General features: G+C 24.9%; 1 protein-coding gene across 1 annotated transcript; it reads left to right on the plus strand.

Moving 5' to 3' along the window:
• Positions 1-6,513: 6,513 nt before the first annotated feature.
• LOC123272163 (nuclear pore complex protein Nup107) lies at positions 6,514-15,196 on the plus strand. The gene is made up of 5 exons (XM_044738861.1): positions 6,514-6,712; positions 8,611-9,659; positions 11,736-12,500; positions 13,725-14,045; positions 14,184-15,196. The coding sequence occupies exons 1-5, from the start codon at positions 6,670-6,672 to the stop codon at positions 14,520-14,522; spliced, it is 2,517 nt and encodes an 838-aa protein (XP_044594796.1). The 5' UTR covers positions 6,514-6,669; the 3' UTR covers positions 14,523-15,196.
• Positions 15,197-21,964: the final 6,768 nt, after the last annotated feature.

Here is a 21,964-nt window from a genome sequence, read left to right on the forward strand (position 1 = left end):
CAAAATATAACGTGTTGATTCGCGTGAAAAATTGAAAAAATTTTAATTTCAGATTGTAATTTTTACGGACCTTGTAAAAATTAAATTGCAAAATGTGAAGGTGTAAAAATTTTAAAGTAGTAAAAGTTCACTGATAGAAGGATTTCTTAGTATTTAAAAAGATTTCTTTGTATTTAAGAAATCATTTCTTAGTAGTTGAAAAATATTTCTTAAATACAAAGAAATATTTCTTAAATATTAAGAAACATAACTACTAAGAAATATTTCTTAAATGCAAAGAAATGTTTCTTAAATACTAAGAAAGATTTTTTAAATGCTAAGAAATGATGTTTAAGAAATGATTTCTTAAATACAAAGAAATCTTCTTAAATGCTAAGAAATCCTTCTATCAGTGTTTGAATTTTGAAATTTTTATTTCGAACTGTAATTTTTCTCGGTTTAAGGGAGTTTTCTGGTTTAACTTCCTGATTTTCGAGCATTTTTTTATAAATATTAATGAAGTAATTAATCCTGTAAATTATACGGTAAAGAAAAAGGAAAAAATTACATTTTAATACAGTTCAATTCCAGATTAATAAATCGCGTTACAGATGCCACACTGACAGAAGGATTTCTTAGCATTCAAGAAGATTTCTTTGTATTTAAGAAATCATTTCTTAAACATCATTTCTTAGCATTTAAAAAATATTTCTAAGTATATAAGAAATGGTAATCGGAAAAACAGACCGGAAAAAATAGAACCGAAAAAAATTTTTAAATTATAAAAAATTCATATTATTTCATTAAAATTATTATAAAATAAAAATTATAATGATAATAGAAATTTAATAAATCTGAAATAATATGAATTTTTCATGACTTTAAAATTTTTTCCAGGTCTATTTTTTCCGGTCTATTTTTTCCGGGATTCATAAGAAATATTTCTTTGTATTTAAGAAATATTTTTTAAATACTAAGAAATATTTTTTAAATACTAAGAAATGATGTTTAAGAAATGATTTCTTAAGTACAAAGCAATTTTCTTAAATACTAAGAAATCCTTCTATCAGTGTGCATAAGGGCGTATGATAAAAATTATATTTTTTTTTTTTTTCGAAATCCAAAAAAATTTTTAGCTTAGAAAAAAATTTCTTTTTGCATTTCTGCACATTTCATGAAAAAATACGTTCCCAAAAAAATTTTTATACCTGATTTTTTTTAGTATTGCTGCATTTCTTATGACTTTTAAACCGTAATTTCAAGTATTTTTTCTTAAAAATATTTATGTCCTAAATTTTCTATTCATAAATCAAATTTTTTATCAATTTGGCGCGCAAACTTTTTCTTGAATAAGAAAAATTTTTAAGAATCTTAAAATTGTCAGTTACTGTGTTTTGAAATTGTGCAGCCGTACAGAAAAAAAAATTTTTATACGCCCTTATGGCATCTGGAACGCGAAATAACAAATATTAGAATAAGTCTAAGTTAGATTATATAATGTAATTGGAAAAAATGATATTATCGACGGTCTAATTAGCAATTTGTAACTCCTTATTTTTTAGAGGGTGATTTTTTAATTTTTTGATGTAGTAATAATCTGATTATAAATTATTTAAATGATTCAAACCTAAATATTATACCTCTATTAGATATTAATGATATTAAATGGTTTTTTATAGTGATAATAAATTTCGAACTAATTGTTTTTTTCGTACAAATAAAAGATTTTCTAAAATGGAGATAGATAATTTGCTAATTAGAACGTCGTTATATAATGTAACGTGATGCTTTATACAATGAAAAAAAAATTCTTGACGAGAGTAAATTTTCTTGGTTCAATAAAATATTAAAGATTGAAAATTTTCTTGAGCCAAGAAAATTTTTTCTTGCTCTAAAATAAATTTTTTTGGTGCAAGAATTTTTTCTTCTGAGTATAAAAAACTACAATTTCAGATGGTAATTCAACGAACCTTGTAAAAATTACATTACAAAATGTAAGTATTACATTTAAAGCTGTAAAAATTAACATTTAAAATTTGAATTTTTTAATTTTTATTTAAGATTGTAATTTTTCTAGTTTTAAATTTGAACCGACACTTATTAATATTTCCTATTTAATAGACTTTTACCTTATAATGTAATTTTTTCCTCTTTTTTCTTTTTTTTCTCCGTGTTATTCACGATCCACCGGAAGGATAAATTTGTAAATATTTTAGTTTATCGAACGAATATTGCTGCTTGATTTTGAAAACTTAAGTATTAAGTGAAGATAAAATTATTTTGTTTTTTTTTTCTTCATTTTTTACCGCTTTTTTCCTTTTGATTTTCAAAACCGAAGTGCAATATTTCGTCCAAGCCTTTTTAGAATTGTAAAAATAAATTAAATGTTAAAAGTGAGAAGAAATAAAGACCAAGATGAACACTTACTATTATTATAATCATAAATAACTATTGTTAACGCATCCGATAAATATCGTAGGTTTATTTATGAGAAAGATTTGAACAATACTCAATCTGTTCTGTTTGTTTATTATTCATTATTCAATAGTAAAATAGTATAGGTTTTAATATTAATTGTACTTGATTAATTTATTCTACGTATTACACTAAAAAAAATTGACTTGATTTTTTTACTTTAATCAAGACAATTAAATTCTTTAAAATAATTTTCTCGATTCAACAATTTTTTTCTTGAATCAAATTAACTTTTTTTTCAATATATTAATTAAATTTTAGAGAAAAATCAAAATTTTTAAATTACTATTAAATTTATAAGATATTTCTGTAAATCAAATTATTTTTTTCCTAAAAATAATTTTTGATTTGTAAAATGTACATAGTACAAAATTTTTGTTTTTTTTAAACAAAATAAATTTATGTAAAAGTTTTTTGTTAGATTTTAAATATTATTTGTGTTAATTTTAAATATTTTCAAAAAATTAATGCAATGAAGTGTTACATATTTAACATAAAAATTTTTACTATAAAAATTGAATTATTTTCGGTAATTATTTACAAGAATCAACCCATTTTTTTTTTTAAATCAAATTGAACAATTTTTTTTTTTAGTTGTTCGTTTTTTTATGTAATTTAAAAAAAAAATTAAAAAAAAAGATAAAATATAAATTTTATTCAAAAACTTGAACTTCAAAATTTTTTCCAATTTTTAAAAGCAAAAAAAGCTATTGAAATCTTTATTTTTTTCTTTCACATTTTTTATCATAAATGCGCCGTAAAAGCAAGTAGTATAAAAAAAAAGGTTGAGCCGACTTGTAAATAATTGCCTTATTTTCTAACTGGAAAATCTTTTTTATCTTTAAAAATTATATTAATTGTAAATAATAAAACTAATTAATTGCTTGTCAACTCAAAATTTTAATTAATGAATTGAAAAAATTTTAAAGAAATTGTCACCATAAAAATTGCTTGATTTTGTAAAATAATTTTGCTTTGAGCCGTAAAGTATTTCATAAAAAATTGTAACATCTAAACGGCTACCCAATTTTAAACCACAGTACACTGAGAAAAAATACTTTTACTCAATTAACATTTTCTTGGTTCAAGAAACTTGCTGACGATTAAATATTCTATTATTATTATTATTAATTATTAATTTCTGAAGAGAAGATGACAATTTACAAATTACAATTTACAATTTACAGATTACAATTTAAAAATTTCTTGAGCTAAGAATATATATTTTTGAAAATTTTCAAGAATATAAATTCTTGTATTAAGAAAATTTTCTTAATAAAAGTATTTTTTTTCTCAGTTATAATTGCAAAATTTTTATACCTGATTTCTTTTTAGTATTGCTGCATTTCTTATAACTTTAAGACTTTAATTTCAACTATTTTTTTTTTAATGTTTATATTCTAGTATTTTCTATTCATAAATAAAATTTTTTATCAATTAGGCACGCAAATTTTTTTTTTAACAAGAAAAATTAAAAAAAATCTTAAAATAGTTACTGTGTTTTGAAATTGGGCAGCCTTAAACTTTGTATGATTGAATAGTGAGTGATATAATGAATTTTTTATGGCTTATAAGTATATTCAAAGAATTATTAATGTAATATAGTTTATAATAATTAATAAAATAAATTGTACATAAAAAATCTATCATAAGATTTAGATTAATTGTAAATTTACTTGAAGAAGATTAGTTAGAATATTATATTATATTTAATTAACTAGTTAACAAAAAAAAACTATTTTTGTATTAAAGTAATTATTTGTTGTAATTATTGGACATTTTTTACGACAGTGAAAACAAATTGTTTGAACTGATTTATAATAGTGTAAATAAGTTTGTAATAAGAAGAAATATTTTGAAATTTGTTTATCAAAACTTTGTTGAAAATTAATATTTCAACGTTGTATTGTTAATTAATTTTTTTTTAGTGATAATTATATGTCTAATCATGGTGCAATTAATAATAGATAGAAAAGTTTAAGTAAATTGTAAAAATAAAATAAGCTTATAAAAATGTATAAAATGGTTTAAATAAATATTGAATCTAAGTTTTAAGTAAAATATAAATATATAAATACATCCTTAGTTTTATATTTTATGTAGTAAAGTTTATTTTTAAACTTTGTATGAGTTGTCAAGTTTTAAACGAAAAAAACCGAAAAGAATTGGTGGATAAAATAAAAAATAAAAAATCTAAAGTGGTGTAAAGAAAATAGAGTAAAAAAATGAAATAAAGTACGTTGCGTTAGAATTACCGAACAGTACCGCGAGTTGGCAAAGTTGAAGAGGGGTACGTGTTAGATGAAGTAGTAAGGGTCAGACATCGATCTGGTAGTTAACTCAAGAGCACCCGCGGGACTCGTTATCGCTATTTCCAACGCGTTCTAGCGTTTCCAAACGATTCACTACCAAACATTTATTCTTGACATTCACATTAACTGCGTGGTACGTCTTTTTTATTTTAGCATTATCTACTAAGTAATAATTGCTATAAGTATTTTAATCACGTTTACTTACTAGTCTAAAAATGGATTTTTAATTTAAAATTGAAGAAAATTTTACTAAGTGGAAGGATAATTTAAAAAATATTGATTAGAAATTAATTTGATGAAAAATTGTGAATATTGTATTTTTTTTTTTTTTTTATTTATTATTATTTAGAGTCGGTTTTAACTGCTGTGGTCATATCGCCGACTTTTAACTGTTGGGAGTGGTACGTTGGGTCTTTTTGGGTTGTGTAAATCTTAACCTACGCGGCAAGGGCCGAATATCAACCAAGTTGGTTTCTAAGACCAGCTTGGGATTCGAACCCACGCCTGGCCGGTAAGTTAGTCCGAGTTCTCTATAGGCCATGCGCCTTAGACGACTCGGCTAACGTCACCGGTGAATATTGTATTGTATATTAAAAAGAAATAACCACTTTTTAATTAAAAGGTAGTTTTTGATTTTTATATACTGATAAGAAAAGGTTGGATAAAAAAAAACCCCGGTGTGCATATTCAAATATACCGCCAATACTCTGCCAGCATTTTGATGTAAACTTTGTAGAGCAGATTATGGCGCAGAAAAGCAGGGACAGAAATTTTAAAGAATAGTTTTACAAGGATGTTAAAATTTTGTTCAATCTAACTGATGATTCAATGGCAGATTAATATTTTGATAATCAACTAAAAACAAGAATAAATAAATAATAGTTTAAAAAAACTAAAAACACGCTTTTTATAGAAAACCAAACTAAAAAATAGAAAATAAATTTAAATTAAGAATAGTGTTAAAAATTTCAATAAATATAAATTAATAATAGTGTAAATAAAAAAAATGTATCCTAATATTCCTAATATAAAATTGAGATGAAATGTATGTGGCATCAAACTATTCGTAACGTGATTGGTCGAATATATCATAAGCATGAAAATATATGCAAATGCTACAGTCAGGCGCGCGCTTGCGCGCGCAAATTCAAATTCTAGTCTCATAATAAAATTGAGATGAAATGTATGTGGCATCAAACTATTCGTCACATGATTGGTCGAATATATCATAAGCATGAAAATATAGACAAATGCTATACTCAGGCGCGCGCTTGCGCGCGCAAAATTCAATTCTAGTTTTATTTTAAAAAAAGCGTGAGGTGCATGGTGTCAATAGTTATAAATATTTTATTGACAGATATGAGTAGAGTGATTATCATTTTGATAATATCTTAAAAAGCACCCCACGCTTTTTTTTAAATAAAATACATTTTTTTTATTTACACTATTATTAATTTATATTTATTGAAATTTTTAACACTATTCTTAATTTAAATTTATTTTCTATTTTTTAGTTTGGTTTTCTATAAAAAGCGTGTTTTTAGATTTTTTAAACTATTATTTATTTATAACTTTAATTTATATTAACTTTATAACCACTAGAGGAACTGAACTGCTGTCTTGCGGCCAAGTGACAAACTCAATTTTTCATACTCGATGATAATATAAATTTTCTTGCTAACTTTCTTACTGGCTGGTGATATGTCAAATTTCAAATCCCGCGCAAAATATACACCTTGTCTCATGTATCAAAACAATATGGCGTCAATATGTGACCGGCGACAAGATAAACACAAGTTATATTGTTGATTTTACGTGAATTACTGCAAAAATCACTGAAATTAAAATTTATAATAGTTATTTCCATAATTTTAATAAATATCAGTAATTTAAACTAACAAATATGGATCAATCAACGTCAAATTATTCCATGCTCAATTATTCCGGTAATTATAACCTTAATTTTGTTAACAATTTCTACTTGTTTAATTATAAATTATAATTAATAATAGTGAGTTAAAAAATATGAATATTTTTTTTTTTTTTTTAATAAATAAATTAAATATTACTACAGTAGTATAAAGAATATTAACGATACTGAAGATAATAGACATCTAATCATTTTTAGATTTTTTTTAACAAATAAATTATTATAAAAAAATTTGTTACAAAATTCCACACGTGGAAATTGAAAGAAATTACCATTTTTTAATTTTTTTTAACAAAAAAATTTGTTCTGAAAAATTATTTTTAACAAATTGCATTTTTTATTTTCTAAGATTTCTACATGTCAATTTTTTTTCCTCATTTTTTTTTTATCATAATTTTTTAGTCACAAAAATTCTTAAAATTATCAAATATTTTCCAAATTAATTTTTATAATTTTTTTTTTCATTTTTACATATGGAATTATTTATTTAAATTTTTTTAAAAAAATTATATAATAAAAATTCAAAAAAACTAACATACGTCTGTAAATTTTAATCTCATTATTTAAAAATAAATTAAATTAAAAATACCCTTAAATTTTTTTTTTTTTTTTTACTAAAAAAATTCATCAGATGTCATTGTAATTTATAAAAATGAAATTCATCTAAAAAATATTTTTAAAATTATTAAATATCTTCTAAATTAATTTTCATAATTTTTTTTTTTTTGATTTTCACATATGGAATTTTTTTACAAAAAATTCAGTAACAAAAATTAACATATGTCTGTAAATTTTAATCTCATTATTTAAAAATAAATCAAATTAAAAATACTCCCCTCAAATTTCCTTTTTTACGAAAAAACTTATCAAATGTCATTGTAATTTATAAAAATAAAAATGAAATTCATCTAACAAAACTAACAAATATTTTTAAAATTGAATTTCTACACATGGAATATTTATTTATATTTTTTTTACAAAAATTCAAAAAAATTAACATATGCCTGTAAATTTCAATCTCATTATTTAAAAATAAATTAAATTAAAAATACCCTTAAATTTTTTATTTACTAAAAAACTCATCAGAAGTTTTATTTTAATTTATAAAAATGAAATTCATCAAACAAATATTTTTAAAATTATTCAATATCTTCTAAATTAATTTTCATATTTTTTTTTTAATTTCTACATATGGAATTTTTTATTGAAATTTATTTACAAAAATCAGATAATAACAATTAAAAAAAATTAACATATGTCTGTAAATTTAAATCTCATTATTTAAAAATAAATTAAATTAAAAATACCCTTAAATTTTTTTTTTACTAAAAAACTTATCAGAAGTTTTATTTTAATTTATAAAAATGAAATTCATCTAAAAAATATTTTTAAAATTATTAAATATCTTCTAAATTAATTTTCATAATTTTTTTTTTTGATTTTCACATATGGAATTTTTTACTTAAATTTTTTTACAAAAATTCAGTAACAAAAATTAACATATGTCTGTAAATTTTAATCTCATTATTTAAAAATAAATCAAATTAAAAATACTCCCCTCAAATTTCCTTTTTCACGAAAAAACTTATCAGATGTCATTGTAATTTATAAAAATAAAAATGAAATTCATCTAACAAAACTAACAAATATTTTTAAAATTATTAAATATCTTCTTAATTAATTTTCATAATTTTTTTTAATTTCTACACATGGAATATTTATTTAAATTTTTTTTACAAAAATTAGATAATAAAAATTCAAAAAATGAACATATGCCTGTAAATTTCAATCTCATTATTTAAAAATAAATTAAATTAAAAATACCCTTAAATTTTTTTTATTAACTAAAAAACTTATCAGAAGTTTTATTTTAATTTATAAAAATAATATTCATCTAATAAAAATAAATTCCAGTGGATCGTTCGCGGCTAAGAAGCCATCTGGACGAATCCGACATTTCAGTATTCCCCGACAAGAGTAACTGGTCGTTATTCGAGCTGATGGAAGACAGCGCTTCAACAGGGTTGATATTAAAATCCGAGAAGCCATGGCGTAAAGTAGCATCAAATCTTTACCAAGAATTTTTAGAAATAATCCAGTCACATTCCTCGGAGCCCCAAGTGTTCGACACGATCGCGGACTTTGTCCAGAATTGCACTCACGCTTTAGAAGTAATGCGTGATATGCAATCAAAGGTCGAGAACACTGAGCTTTGCGAAGAAGAAATAAGCTTGACCAATGAACGAAACACCTGGCGGCTTTTGTACTGTCTCTACAAGAACAGACTGGCCTCCCACTCGCAGATGGACACCGATGCTAATGGCAATAACTACGTCTCGGAAAAAGACGTGATAACAAATTTGTTGAGCAGCGAGAGCCAAGTTCGCGAGTACCAGCTGATAATTGACTGGCTGGAAAAGAACGCTTGTGATGAGCTCGAGTATCTTCCTAAAATTGAACACTTCACTGATAAAACCGTCGCCTGGGAAAACACGCTCCATCAGTTGCAAAATCGACAGTCGGGAATTACTTTTGGCTCGAGCAGGCCGCTGGTTACTTCTCTGGACCCTGATGCGCCAATCAGGGAAGGCAAACCTTTGCACGACCTTGACAGAGAAGACGATGCGCGGCTTGAGAAAAGAATGTTCTTGGAAGTTCGCTGTGGAAGACTTCAGCGCGCTCAGGAGTTGGCGATTCATTGCGGGCAACCTTGGAGGGCTGCTTGCTTGCTTGGTTGGCAGCCTCATCATGATCCTAATTACAAAAATCCACTTGTTGATACGAAATTATCCATAGAGGGAAATCCTAATCGAGCACTTTGGAAACTTAATGCTTGGTACATGTCTCAGGATACTCGTCTTGGTGCGTTTAACCGCGCGATTTATGCGAGTCTTTGTGGGAATATTACTCAGCTACTGGCGGTTTCGAGGAGCTGGGAAGATGCTCTTTGGTCACATGTTAAGGTAGGAATTTTTTATTTAAAAAAGAATTAAGGAAATTCTAGCCGAAATTTGAATATTTATAATAATTGAATTAAAAAAATGTAATATTTTTTTTTTTTTTTTATTAATTTTATAAATAACAATTGAAATTTTTTTATCAAATTTTGATCTTAATATTGTTTTATAAATTAAAAAATTGTAAATAATCTATATTAAGAGAATGAGAAAAATTTTGTCTCCAGGATATTCAAATGATAAAATCGGTTTTTTTAGTAAAATTTAGTGTCATTGCAAAGGTCTTAGTTTGAATTTGTGCCTTTTCATGGTTTCATTTAATTTTCATCGATAGTCAATTTATTATGATAAGTATTTAGGCTACATTAGAAAATGCTTTATCTCTAGATACATAATTAAGAAATTACCTTGTATCTTGTGAACCATTGACATTTTTAAAGATATAAGCTTATCTTGATGCTACACTCATCGAGACCTTTCATTTAAGTACCCACATCAATTTTTCATATATTTATATATATTATATATATGTACTTATGAAAAATATATGAATGCATGTGGATACTCAAATGAAAGCTCTTGATGAGTGTAACATCAGGATGAGTTTATATCTTTAAAAATATGAATAATAAAGCAATGACGTTGTATTTTATTCACTGATGATAATTTTAACGATATAAAGTCATCCTGGAGTTACACTCATCGAGACCTTTCGTTTGAGTACCCACATCAGTTTTTCATATATTTATATATATTATATATATATATATATATATATATGTATATATGAAAAATATATCAAAATGCATGTGGGTATTCAAATGAAAGCTCTTGATGAGTGTAACATCAGGATGAGTTTATATCTTTAAAAATATGAATAATAAAGCAATGACGTTGTATTTTGTTCACTGATGATAATTTTAACGATATAAAGTCATCCTGGAGTTACACTCATCGAGACCTTTCGTTTGAGTACCCACATCAGTTTTTCATATATTTATATATATTATATATATGTATATATGAAAAATATATCAAAATGCATGTGGGTATTCAAATGGAAGCTCTTGATGAGTATAATTTCAGAATAAGCTTATATCTTAAAAAATATGAATAATAAAGCAACAACGTTGTAATTTGTTCACTGATGATATTTTTAACGATATAAGCTCATCCTGGAGTTACACTCATCGAGACCTTTCGTTTGAGTACCCACATCAGTTTTTCATATATTTATATATATTATATATATGTATATATGAAAAATATATCAAAATGCATGTGGGTATTCAAATGAAAGCTCTTGATGAGTGTAACATCAGGATGAGTTTATATCTTTAAAAATATGAATAATAAAGCAATGACGTTGTATTTTGTTCACTGATGATAATTTTAACGATATAAAGTCATCCTGGAGTTACACTCATCGAGACCTTTCATTTGAGTACCCACATCAATTTTTCATATATTTATATATACTATATATATGAATATGTGAAAAATATATAAAAAATGCATGTTGGTACTCAAATGAAAGCTCTTGATGAGTGTAACATCGAGATGAGCTTATATATCTTTAAAAACGTCAAGAGTTAAGAAAGTACAGTGCAATTTAACAAAAGTCATTATTCAATAACGCAAAATTTTATTTCATTATAGTTCATAAGTTACGGCAGTCACATAGTGATTGCAAGGTTGTTAATGTAAAATTATTCCAAGTTATTTTCAAATGAACAAAAATCCAACCGCTTATTAGCACTTACTTATATTATCTTTTAAAATATCAGATCTTGTATTTAATTAATTTCTTAGTAATGAAAATTATGCTAAAATGTCGTCTAAAAAAAACAAAATTATTAAATCAAGTTTTGAGTTAGGTTCTTTTTTAAAGAATAAATTTAACAAAAACAAATTTTTTTTGATTCAATTAAAAATTAAAAAATTCAAAAAATAAATTATTATGATCAATGTAATTATTAATGATATACTTTACTATATAATAAAAGACATACTATAATATACTATAATAACAATAGACTTTACTATAATAATAATAAACTTATATTTTTTTTTTATATTTAGGTATTGATGGACATTGAAGTAGAATCAGAACTTCGTGGAGTAGTACCAAAAAATTACGTCGCTATGCCAGACGAATACTGGAAGTCAAAGCTAAACTTGGAAGAAATCTTCAACGACCTTCATTCCTCCAAGGAAGCTATAATAATGAAGCTATCAAATACACCAGACCATATGATCCAAAAGTACTTAATATTAGACCAAGTTCCTCAGCTGATGGAAATAATCGAAGACTGGATTGAAAGTGACCAGTGCAGACCTCAATTCTTGAGGTTCCTCGCGCACTTGGTGCTGTTTTTGCGGCAAATCGGTAAAATTGGCAATCAAAGTGACAAAGTTGGAGACAAAGTTCTACTTGCGTATGTCAAGTTGCTGATTGAAATCGGAGAGCCGACCCTGGTGGCCTTCTACACAGCTACGCTTCAGCAAGAAGAACAGGTGACTTACTATGCCCAGTACTTGGAACGTATAAGAGGTACTGAGATGAGGAAACAGTGTCTTGCGGCTGCTGAAGATGCAAATCTAAATGCAGAAGCTGTTACTAAGATGGTCGTTGAGAATATTCGGGGAAAGAATGTCGAGGATGTTGACAAGTTGGATATGTTGGGAAGCAAGATCACGGAATGTGATTTGGAGAAGATTGACGCGCTGGAGTGGATGACTTTCTATCCCAATCAGAGAGAAGAAGCTCTTTGGCAAGCTAATGCTCTTATTAGATATTTTTTGACATGTGATAAGATTGATGCTGCTAGACAAGCTTTTGATAAGGTGAGTTATTTTTATTTATATATACTAATAAAAAATTTTGAATTTAAAAAAAAATAATAATTTTTTTTAATTGAAATTATTATTATTATTACTGTTTTTGAATATTTTGCTGTATCGAATAATGACTTTTGTTAAATTGCACTGTATTTTCTTAACTATTGACGATTTTAAAGATATAAGCTCATCCCGATGTTACACTCATGAAGAGCTTTCATTTGAGTACCCACATGTATTTTGATATATTTTTCATATATAGATATATATAATATATATAAATATATGAAAAATTGATGTGGGTACTCAAATGAAAGGTCTCGATGAATGTAACATCGGGATGATCTTATATCTTTAAAAATGTCAATAGTTCTCAAGATACAAGATCATTTCTTAATTATTGATATTTTTAAAGACATAAGCTCATCCCGATGTTACACTCATCAAGAGCTTTCATTTGAATACCCACATGCATTTTCATATATTTTTCATACATACATATATATAATATATATAAATATATGAAAAATTGATGTGGGTACTCAAACAAAAGGTCTCGATGAGTGCAATGTTGGGATGAGCTTATATCGTTAAAAATATCATCATTGAATAAAATACAACGTCATTGCTTTATTATTCACATTTTGAAAGGTATAAGCTCATCCTGATGTTACACTCATCGAGACCTTTCAATTAAGTACCCACATGGCAATTTTTATATATTTTATATATATGGTATTTGTGAAATATATAAATATATTAAATATATGAAAAATTGATGTAGGTACTCAAATGAAAGCTCTTGATGAGTGTAACATCGGGATGAGCTTATGTTTTAAAAAATGACAATAGTTTACGAGATACAATGTCATTTCTTAACTATTGACTTTTTTCAAGATATAAGCTCATCCTGATGTTACACTCATCAAGAGCTTTTATTTGAATACCCACATGCATTTTTAATATATTTTTCATACATACATATAATATATATATATATATATATATATATATATATATATATATATATATATATATATATATAAAATATATGAAAAATTGATGTGGGTACTCAAATGAAAGGTCTCAACGAGTGTAACATCGGGATGAGCTTATATCTTTAAAAATCTTAATAGTTCACGAGATACAATGTCATTTCTTAATTTTTTTTTTCCATTAAAAAATTTTTTTTATTAACATTATTCAAAAATAATATTTTTGAACATTTAGATCCCAGCAGACACAATTGGATTGGTAATGATGGACCAGCCGTCAATGGAAAATACTTTCGTTGACCAAACAGTAACCGAAGACTTAAACCACCACAAATCTTCAGCATCTATCCGCGAGTACCTCTGTTTCAAGGCCTACTTAGACGCGCAGGAGGGTTTCCAAGAGTGGTTCAGACATTTTCACCAGGGAAAACCTATTCCACTGGAGCCGCTACCAATGTATGCTACGTTTACCGAAAAAGTCGCCTACGACCACAAGAAAGCTGAGTACCAAGCCAACCTCGAAAACTGGAAGGCTACCATGCAGCGTCACACAAAAGTAATTTTATTATTAATTACTATTAATCTAGTCGAAAAAAAAAAAATTATTTAAAATATTAAATATTGAAATATTATTCAAAAAAATTATTCAAATTATTCAACCGTATTAATTATTATGTTTATTAATTATCTTCAGGCCGTTAAGCAGCTGCTATTCAACGTTCTTCTGTTCCCCGACGGAGGTTGGCTGGTCGACAGAATATCAACAATGCCGCCAGACCACCTCCGCAAGCACCAGCTCTTAAAATTGCGGAGTCTGTGCATCCCCAAAATAACGCTGCTGTTGATAAATGTCATGTCGGAGATGAACGAGCATGCCGAGTGCATTGAACTTGCAGATACTCTCGCTTCAGAACGGTACCAGCTGTACAAAGTATTCCCGAAAGAACGTTTGCGGGAAGTCTACAGGAAAATATGTGAGTCGTCTCTTGTTCTTATGGATCAAAAAAAAGATGCATGGGGTTATTCTAAATAAATTATAAATATTTCCGTATAATTATAATTATTATAATTATCGTTATATTTATAGTTACAATAATCAATCAATCAATAATAATTAATTATATTAATCAATGATAGGTTTAATTAATTAAGCTACAATTTAAATAATAAATTTGATACATGGTTTTTTTTAATCGTCAATGAGTTTACAAAACGAGTTATTTATTGTCAACCACACGAAGTGAATATAAAATTTCATACATTGTTAATTAATCATAAATATGTTTGTGAATAAATCGTAATAATAGCAACAATTAAGGTAGCCAATACAACAAGTTAGATAATTATTTTATTAGTAATTTTATTTTTTTTTTTTTTTTTTTTATCAATAAACACATTTAATAAAGCTCATTCGTGGATAAGAATTTTATTTTTTATTTTTTTGGTTGACTTTTTAAATCCGGTTATTTTAAAACACTTGTGAGCTACGCTACGATGGCTGGGTCTGGACGAAAGATTCGTTCATTTTTTTTTTATATATATTTATGTGTATATATATAAGATATTGATGATGAATGTTGAATTGAGTGATACAGTAATAAGTTGAAGGGATAAATAGCGTGCCTCGTTTATAATTGCAAAAGGCAGCGCAATATTAATATAAATAAAAAAGGTTTATTAAAACGTAATAAAAAGAAAATATTTTTATCTAATTTTCTATTACATACTTCTTCTACGTATGATATATAATATATTTTTTTTATTATTATTATATACTTATATTTTTAATGTATATTGACAAAAATTTATTTTTTTTTTTTAGAGACTAATGATTCAGATCTTATTAATTGTTTTGATATTTTATAATTTGTAACAAATAAGTAGAGTGAAAAAATTGAAGAATACAATTTTTTAATTTTCATTAAAATATTAAAAATTAAAAAAAATTTTTAATATGCCTTTTCATGGTTTCATATAGTCAATTTATGATGATAAGTATTTAAGCTGTATTTAAAAATTCTCTCTCTAGATACATAATTAAGATATGACATTGTTTCTTGTGAACTATTGACATTTTTAAAGATATAAGCTCATCTCGATGTTACTCTCATTAAGACCTTTCATTTGAGTACCCACATCAATTTTTCATATATTTTATATATATATATATGTATTTATGAAAAATATATCAAAAATGCATGTGGGTACTCAAATAAAAGCTCTTGACGAGTATAACATCGGGATGAGCTTGTATCTATAAAAATGTCAATAGTTAAGAAATGACGTTGTATTTTATCTACTGATGTCATTTTTAAAGATATAAACTCATCCCGATGTTCCAATCATTAAGACCTTTCATTTGAGTACCTACATCAATTTTTCATACATTTGATATATTTATATATATGTATATATGAAAAATATATCAAAAATGCATGTGGGTACTCAAATAAAAGCTCTTGACGAGTATAACATCGGGATGAGCTTGTATCTATAAAAATGTCAATAGTTAAGAAATGACGTTGTATTTTGTCTACTGATGTCATTTTTAAAGATATAAGCTCATCCCGATGTTCCAATCATTAAGACCTTTCATTTGAGTACCCACATCAATTTTTCATATATTTGATATATATTATATATAAATATATATATGTATATATGAAAAATATATCAAAAATGCATGTGGGTACTCAAATGAAAGCTCTTGATGAGTGCAACATTAGAATGAGCTTATATCTTTACAAACTTCAATAGTTAAAAAAGTACAATGCAATTTAACAAAAGTCATTATTTAATAAAGTAAAATTTTATTTATTTATAGTTCACAAATCACGGCAGTCACATAGTAACTGCAAGGTCCTAGTTTGATATGAAATTTGATATGATTAATTATTTTGATATGCAATTTAGTAAAATTGTCTAAAATAAATAAGATCTGATTCATTGGATCTCAACAATCAATATTGAGTCGAAACATTTAATAATTAACTACAATTAACCACCTCTCCCATTTTGATCCTTTTTGCCTTAATTGGATAACCATTCGTTCTTTAACCCGAGCGTTAAAACACCGTGTGTTATCGAGAAGCAACTATTTATCTTCAATAATAATTTACAAACAATAAACCTGTTAATTTAAAACCCTTAAACCTTTAATATAGTAATTAATAATTAATAATTAATTATTAATAATTAATAATTCAACATAGAATATACAAACAAAATTTACTAGTTCTGTGCGTATTGAATGCTTCATAAGCTTTTATTTTATTCAATTATTTTAAATGATTTGTAATTAATGATTTATCTTCTCATCAACCACGGTGAGGTCTTATGATCGTTTTATATTATTATTATTATTAATTATTAAGTAGTTTTATTTTAAATATTAATATTAGTGTTAGTTTTACTTTTTACACTTTAATAATATTTATAGCAAAAGACGCTTATTGTCTATTTGATAAATTTATTTAAATAATTATTTATTATTTTTCCCTAAGAAGCTATAGCAAGTCTGGACTCTGCCGAGCTGCTCCCAATCTTCTATTATTTTTATTAATATTAATTCCAATTAATAGCGTTGATAGTACAGAGCAGCACTGCCTGGTAATCCGGGTACTTGATGAGTAAATTTTATTATTGTCAAGTTCACAGAAGTAGGAGATTTATCCGCTTAATTTCTAATTATGTTACTTAACTTTTTTTTTTTTTGTTTTTTTTTTTTTTGAGTCAGTTTATTTAGTTGTTACTTCATCATTGTAAGTTTGTCCTCAAAGATTTTATATTTTATCAAGTGGACAAACATCCCTACTTTCATCACTTTTTATATTGTCTTAATTATCTCGTTTATTGTCCGAAATTGTCGTACTCCGACATTTTTTATTTATTTTAGTATTTTTATTGTCGCTTGATTATAGGCAAGTATTATGTTGATTATTTTTATTGTTAATTAAATTGAAGCTAATTTTAAATTAAACATCTGTTTATTTTTTTTTTTTGATTAAAAAGAAAGGTAAATAATTATTTTGTGCGGTGAATAATTTTGTCAAGGAAGCAGTTATTAAAGAACAAAAAAGAGAACCCATTAAATTTTCTGGAACATTAACTCTAATTAGCATTTTTATTAAAATTGACGAAAAATTCGTATAAAAATACCAAGTTTTTTTTATAATTTTTAAATAATTGAGCGTTAAATTATTTTTTAAAATAATTTATTAATTTAATTTTTTAAATAGTTTATTAAATTATTTTTTTAAATCTATATTATTAAGAGAATCAGCAAAATTTTGTTCTATCTCTAGATACATAATTAAGAAATGACCTTGTATTTTGTGAACTATTGACATTTTTAAAGATATAAGCTCATTCCAATGTTACATTCATCGAGACCTTTCATTTGAGTACCCACCTCAATATTTCATATATTTATATATATCATATATATGTATATATGAAAAATATATCAAAATGCATGTGGGTACTCAAATGAAAGCTCTTGATGAGTGTAACATCAGGATGAGCTTATATTTAAAAAAATGTTAATAATTAAGAAATGACCCTGTATCTCGTGAACTTTTGACATTTTTAAAGATATAAGCTCATCCCGATGTTACACTCATCAAGACTTTTCATTTGAGTACCTACTTCAATTTTTCATATATTTATATATATATATAAATATGATATATATGTATATATAAAAAATATATAAAAATGCATGTGGGTACTTAAATGACAGCTTTTGATGAGTATATCATCGAGATGAGCTTATATCTCAAAAAATATCAATAATTAAGAAATGACCTTATATCTCGAGAACTATTGACATTTTTAAAGATATAAGCTCATTCCGACATTACATTCATCGAGACCTTTCATTTGAGTACCCACATCAATTTTTCATATATTTATATATGTTATATATATGTATATATAAAAAATATATGAAAATGCATGTGGGTACTTAGATGAAAGCTTTTGATGAGTACAACATCGAGATGAGCTTATATATATATATTATATATGAAAAATATATGAAAATGCATGTTGGTACTCAAATGAAAGCTCCTGATGAGTGTAACATCAGGATGAGCTTATATCTTCAAAAATGTCAATAATTAAGAAATTACAGTGCAATTTAACAAAAGTCATTATTTAATAAAGCAAAATTTTATTAATTTATTAATTTAATTTCTGTTTGTCAATAATTAAAAATGAAAAATTATTAATGAAAAAAAAATTAATTTTTACTCAAAAAAAAATAATCAATTAATACTTGTCTATTTATTCTACGCGTCTCTATCTTACATATTAATTAAATTCTACATTTAATTACCTCATTTGGATTTTAGTCTCAAGCCAAAAACATTCATTAATAATAATTATAATTTATAATAATTGTTGATCAATAATTAATTAATTATTAATTATTAGTCGTAATATAATTAACTTGTAGTCACTCTATTCCATACCTTCGTTCTCCCACGGAATTTCCAGGACCCACTTGGCTATAATGGATGGATACAATTACAACAAAAGACCTTGGGAGAATGTATTATCAATTATCACCCTTAATCTTAAATTATTAATTATAAATTATCATTATTAATTATCATTTATATGATTATGTATTAATGTTGATTTCTTGGTTTTTCACCACACTCAAACGCTCCTCCAGCTGCACGTATTTGAGTGTAAAATTTTATTATAATTATTATTATCAGATATATGTTTTTATTTTATTATTTAAAATTCTTTAAATATTTAATACAACAAGTCAGGAATTTTAATTTATATCTACTACTTTCATAAAATTACGACGGGTCGGGAACAAAGGAGCGTTTTAGTCAATCCCAATTACTCTTTTTTTTACAAACGAGTGTCATGTTTATATTTTTATCCAAGTGGGTATCCAATTAAATCCGAGATATATTTAAATATATATGTATTGTAGAATAAGTGAGACATATACCTGCACCCAAGGCACGTTTTATACTTTCACTCCGTTCAATAAAAGGTCCACGCTTTATTTTTTATTGTTTGTCCATGTACGGTAATTTTATTTATTATCAGGGTAGAAAATTTTTTATTTTTTTTTTTTCAATTATTAAATTGTTCATTTTAATTATTATGAAGAAAAAAATTATGTTGGAGAATTTGTAACCTACTTGACTTTATTTTAATGTCTGTAAAATTTTTATTGATTAGTTTTTCTAAATTTTCTATTTCAATTTTTGTAATTTTCAATTTTCTATCCTGATGTTAATAGAAATTATACTTCAAAAACAAATTTTAATACATGAAAATAATTAAAAAAAATTGAAGTATAATTTCTAAATATATTACCGTAATTCACTCAAAATCAATCTTTACTTACAAATAAAAATAATGATTTCCGAGTTAAAATTTTGTAACACTGAACTTTTTTGCGCATAAAAAAAATTCATTTGAAAAATTAATTCATTTCATGGAATTTTTTACTTAAAAATTCAAACTTTGTATAGTTAAATATTATTTATTAATGAGACTAAAAAATATTTCATAAAATATTTGTAATTTAACGATAAATACAAGTATATTGTTATGTAAGTTCTTAAAAAAATATGAAGGATCGTTCAGTGTAACATAAAAAGGTATTTGTTTAGTTTCACGGTCATCTGATTTTTTTGGTTAAAAACAATTCTAAAAATTAACATTTTGAAATTTTTTTTTAAATTAACAGATTTAGAATAATCTATATTATTGAGAGAATGAAAAAAAATTTGTCTCCAGGATATTCATATGATAAAATCGGTTTTTTAGTGAAATTTAGTATCATTACAAAGGTCTTGACTTGAAATTGTGCCTTTTCAAGGTTTCATATCATTTTCGCCAATAGTCAATTTATTGTGATAAGTATTTAGGTTGCATTTGAAAATGCACTATCTCTAGATACATAATTAAGAAATGACCTTGTATCTTGTGAACTATTGACATTTTTAAAGATATAAGCTCATTCCGATGTTACATTCATCAAGACCTTTCATTTGAGTACCCACATCAATTTTTCATATATTTTATATATTTATAAATATGATATATATGTATATATAAAAAATATATGAAAATGCATGTGGGTACTTAGATGAAAGCTTTTGATGAGTATAACATCGAGATGAGCTTATATCTCAAAAAATATCAATAATTAAGAAATGACCTTATATCTTGAGAACTATTGACATTTTTAAAGATATAAGCTCATTCCGACATTACATTCATCGAGACCTTTCATTTGAGTACCCACATCAATTTTTCATATATTTATATATGTTATATATATGTATATATAAAAAATATATGAAAATGCATGTGGGTACTTAAATGAAAGCTTTTGATGAGTACAACATCGAGATGAGCTTATATCTTAAAAAATATCAATAATTAAGAAATGACCTTATATCTTGAGAACTATTGACATTTTTAAAGATATAAGCTCATTCCGACATTACATTCATCGAGACCTTTCATTTGAGTACCCACATCAATTTTTCATATATTTATATATGTTATATATATGTATATATAAAAAATATATGAAAATGCATGTGGGTACTTAAATGAAAGCTTTTGATGAGTACAACATCGAGATGAACTTATATCTTAAAAAATATCAATAATTAAGAAATTACCTTATATCTTGAGAACTATTGACATTTTTAAAGACATAAGCTCATTCCGACATTACATTCATCGAGACCTTTCATTTGAGTACCCACATCAATTTTTCATATATTTATATATGTTATATATGAATATATGAATATATAAAAAATATATCAAAATGCATGTGGGTATTCAAATGAAAGCTCTTGCTGAGTGTAACATCGAGATGAGCTTATATCTTAAAAAACGTCAATAGTTTTATTGCAATATAGTGCAATTTAACAAAAGTCATTATTTAATAAACAAAATTTTACTTTATAAAAATAAAATTTTTTAATTAATTTACAACTTTAATATGAAAAAAATGTAATTTTAATTTTCCAAATTTTCATTATTTTTTCAAAAAATTGACATTTAAAAAATCTTTTTTATAATTAAAAATTGGTAAATATTAAAAAAAAATTATAACTAAAATTTGCAAATATTGAAATTCTATGAACCATAAAACTAAACAAATTTTCGACTCGTGTACATTTAAATTCGTCATACCTGCCTTTCACTCTTACAACAACATTACATTACCCCGTAAAATTATCCATTAAACATTACTTATAATTAATAATTATAATTATTATTTATAATTTATCATACATTTAATTATTGTCAAACAGACAGCATTTTATTATTGTTAATAATTAATGAATTTAACAAATTAATTAATTATCAATAGACACTAGACCGATTTACAAAATAATTGGTTTTTTTAATAAATCGTTTTGTTAATATTTTATTTTATACTTTTCTAATACTTTGTGCAAAATTTACACCATT

This window comes from Cotesia glomerata, linkage group LG9 (genome assembly GCF_020080835.1).
Source record: "Cotesia glomerata isolate CgM1 linkage group LG9, MPM_Cglom_v2.3, whole genome shotgun sequence".
Taxonomy (NCBI): Eukaryota; Metazoa; Arthropoda; class Insecta; order Hymenoptera; family Braconidae; genus Cotesia; species Cotesia glomerata.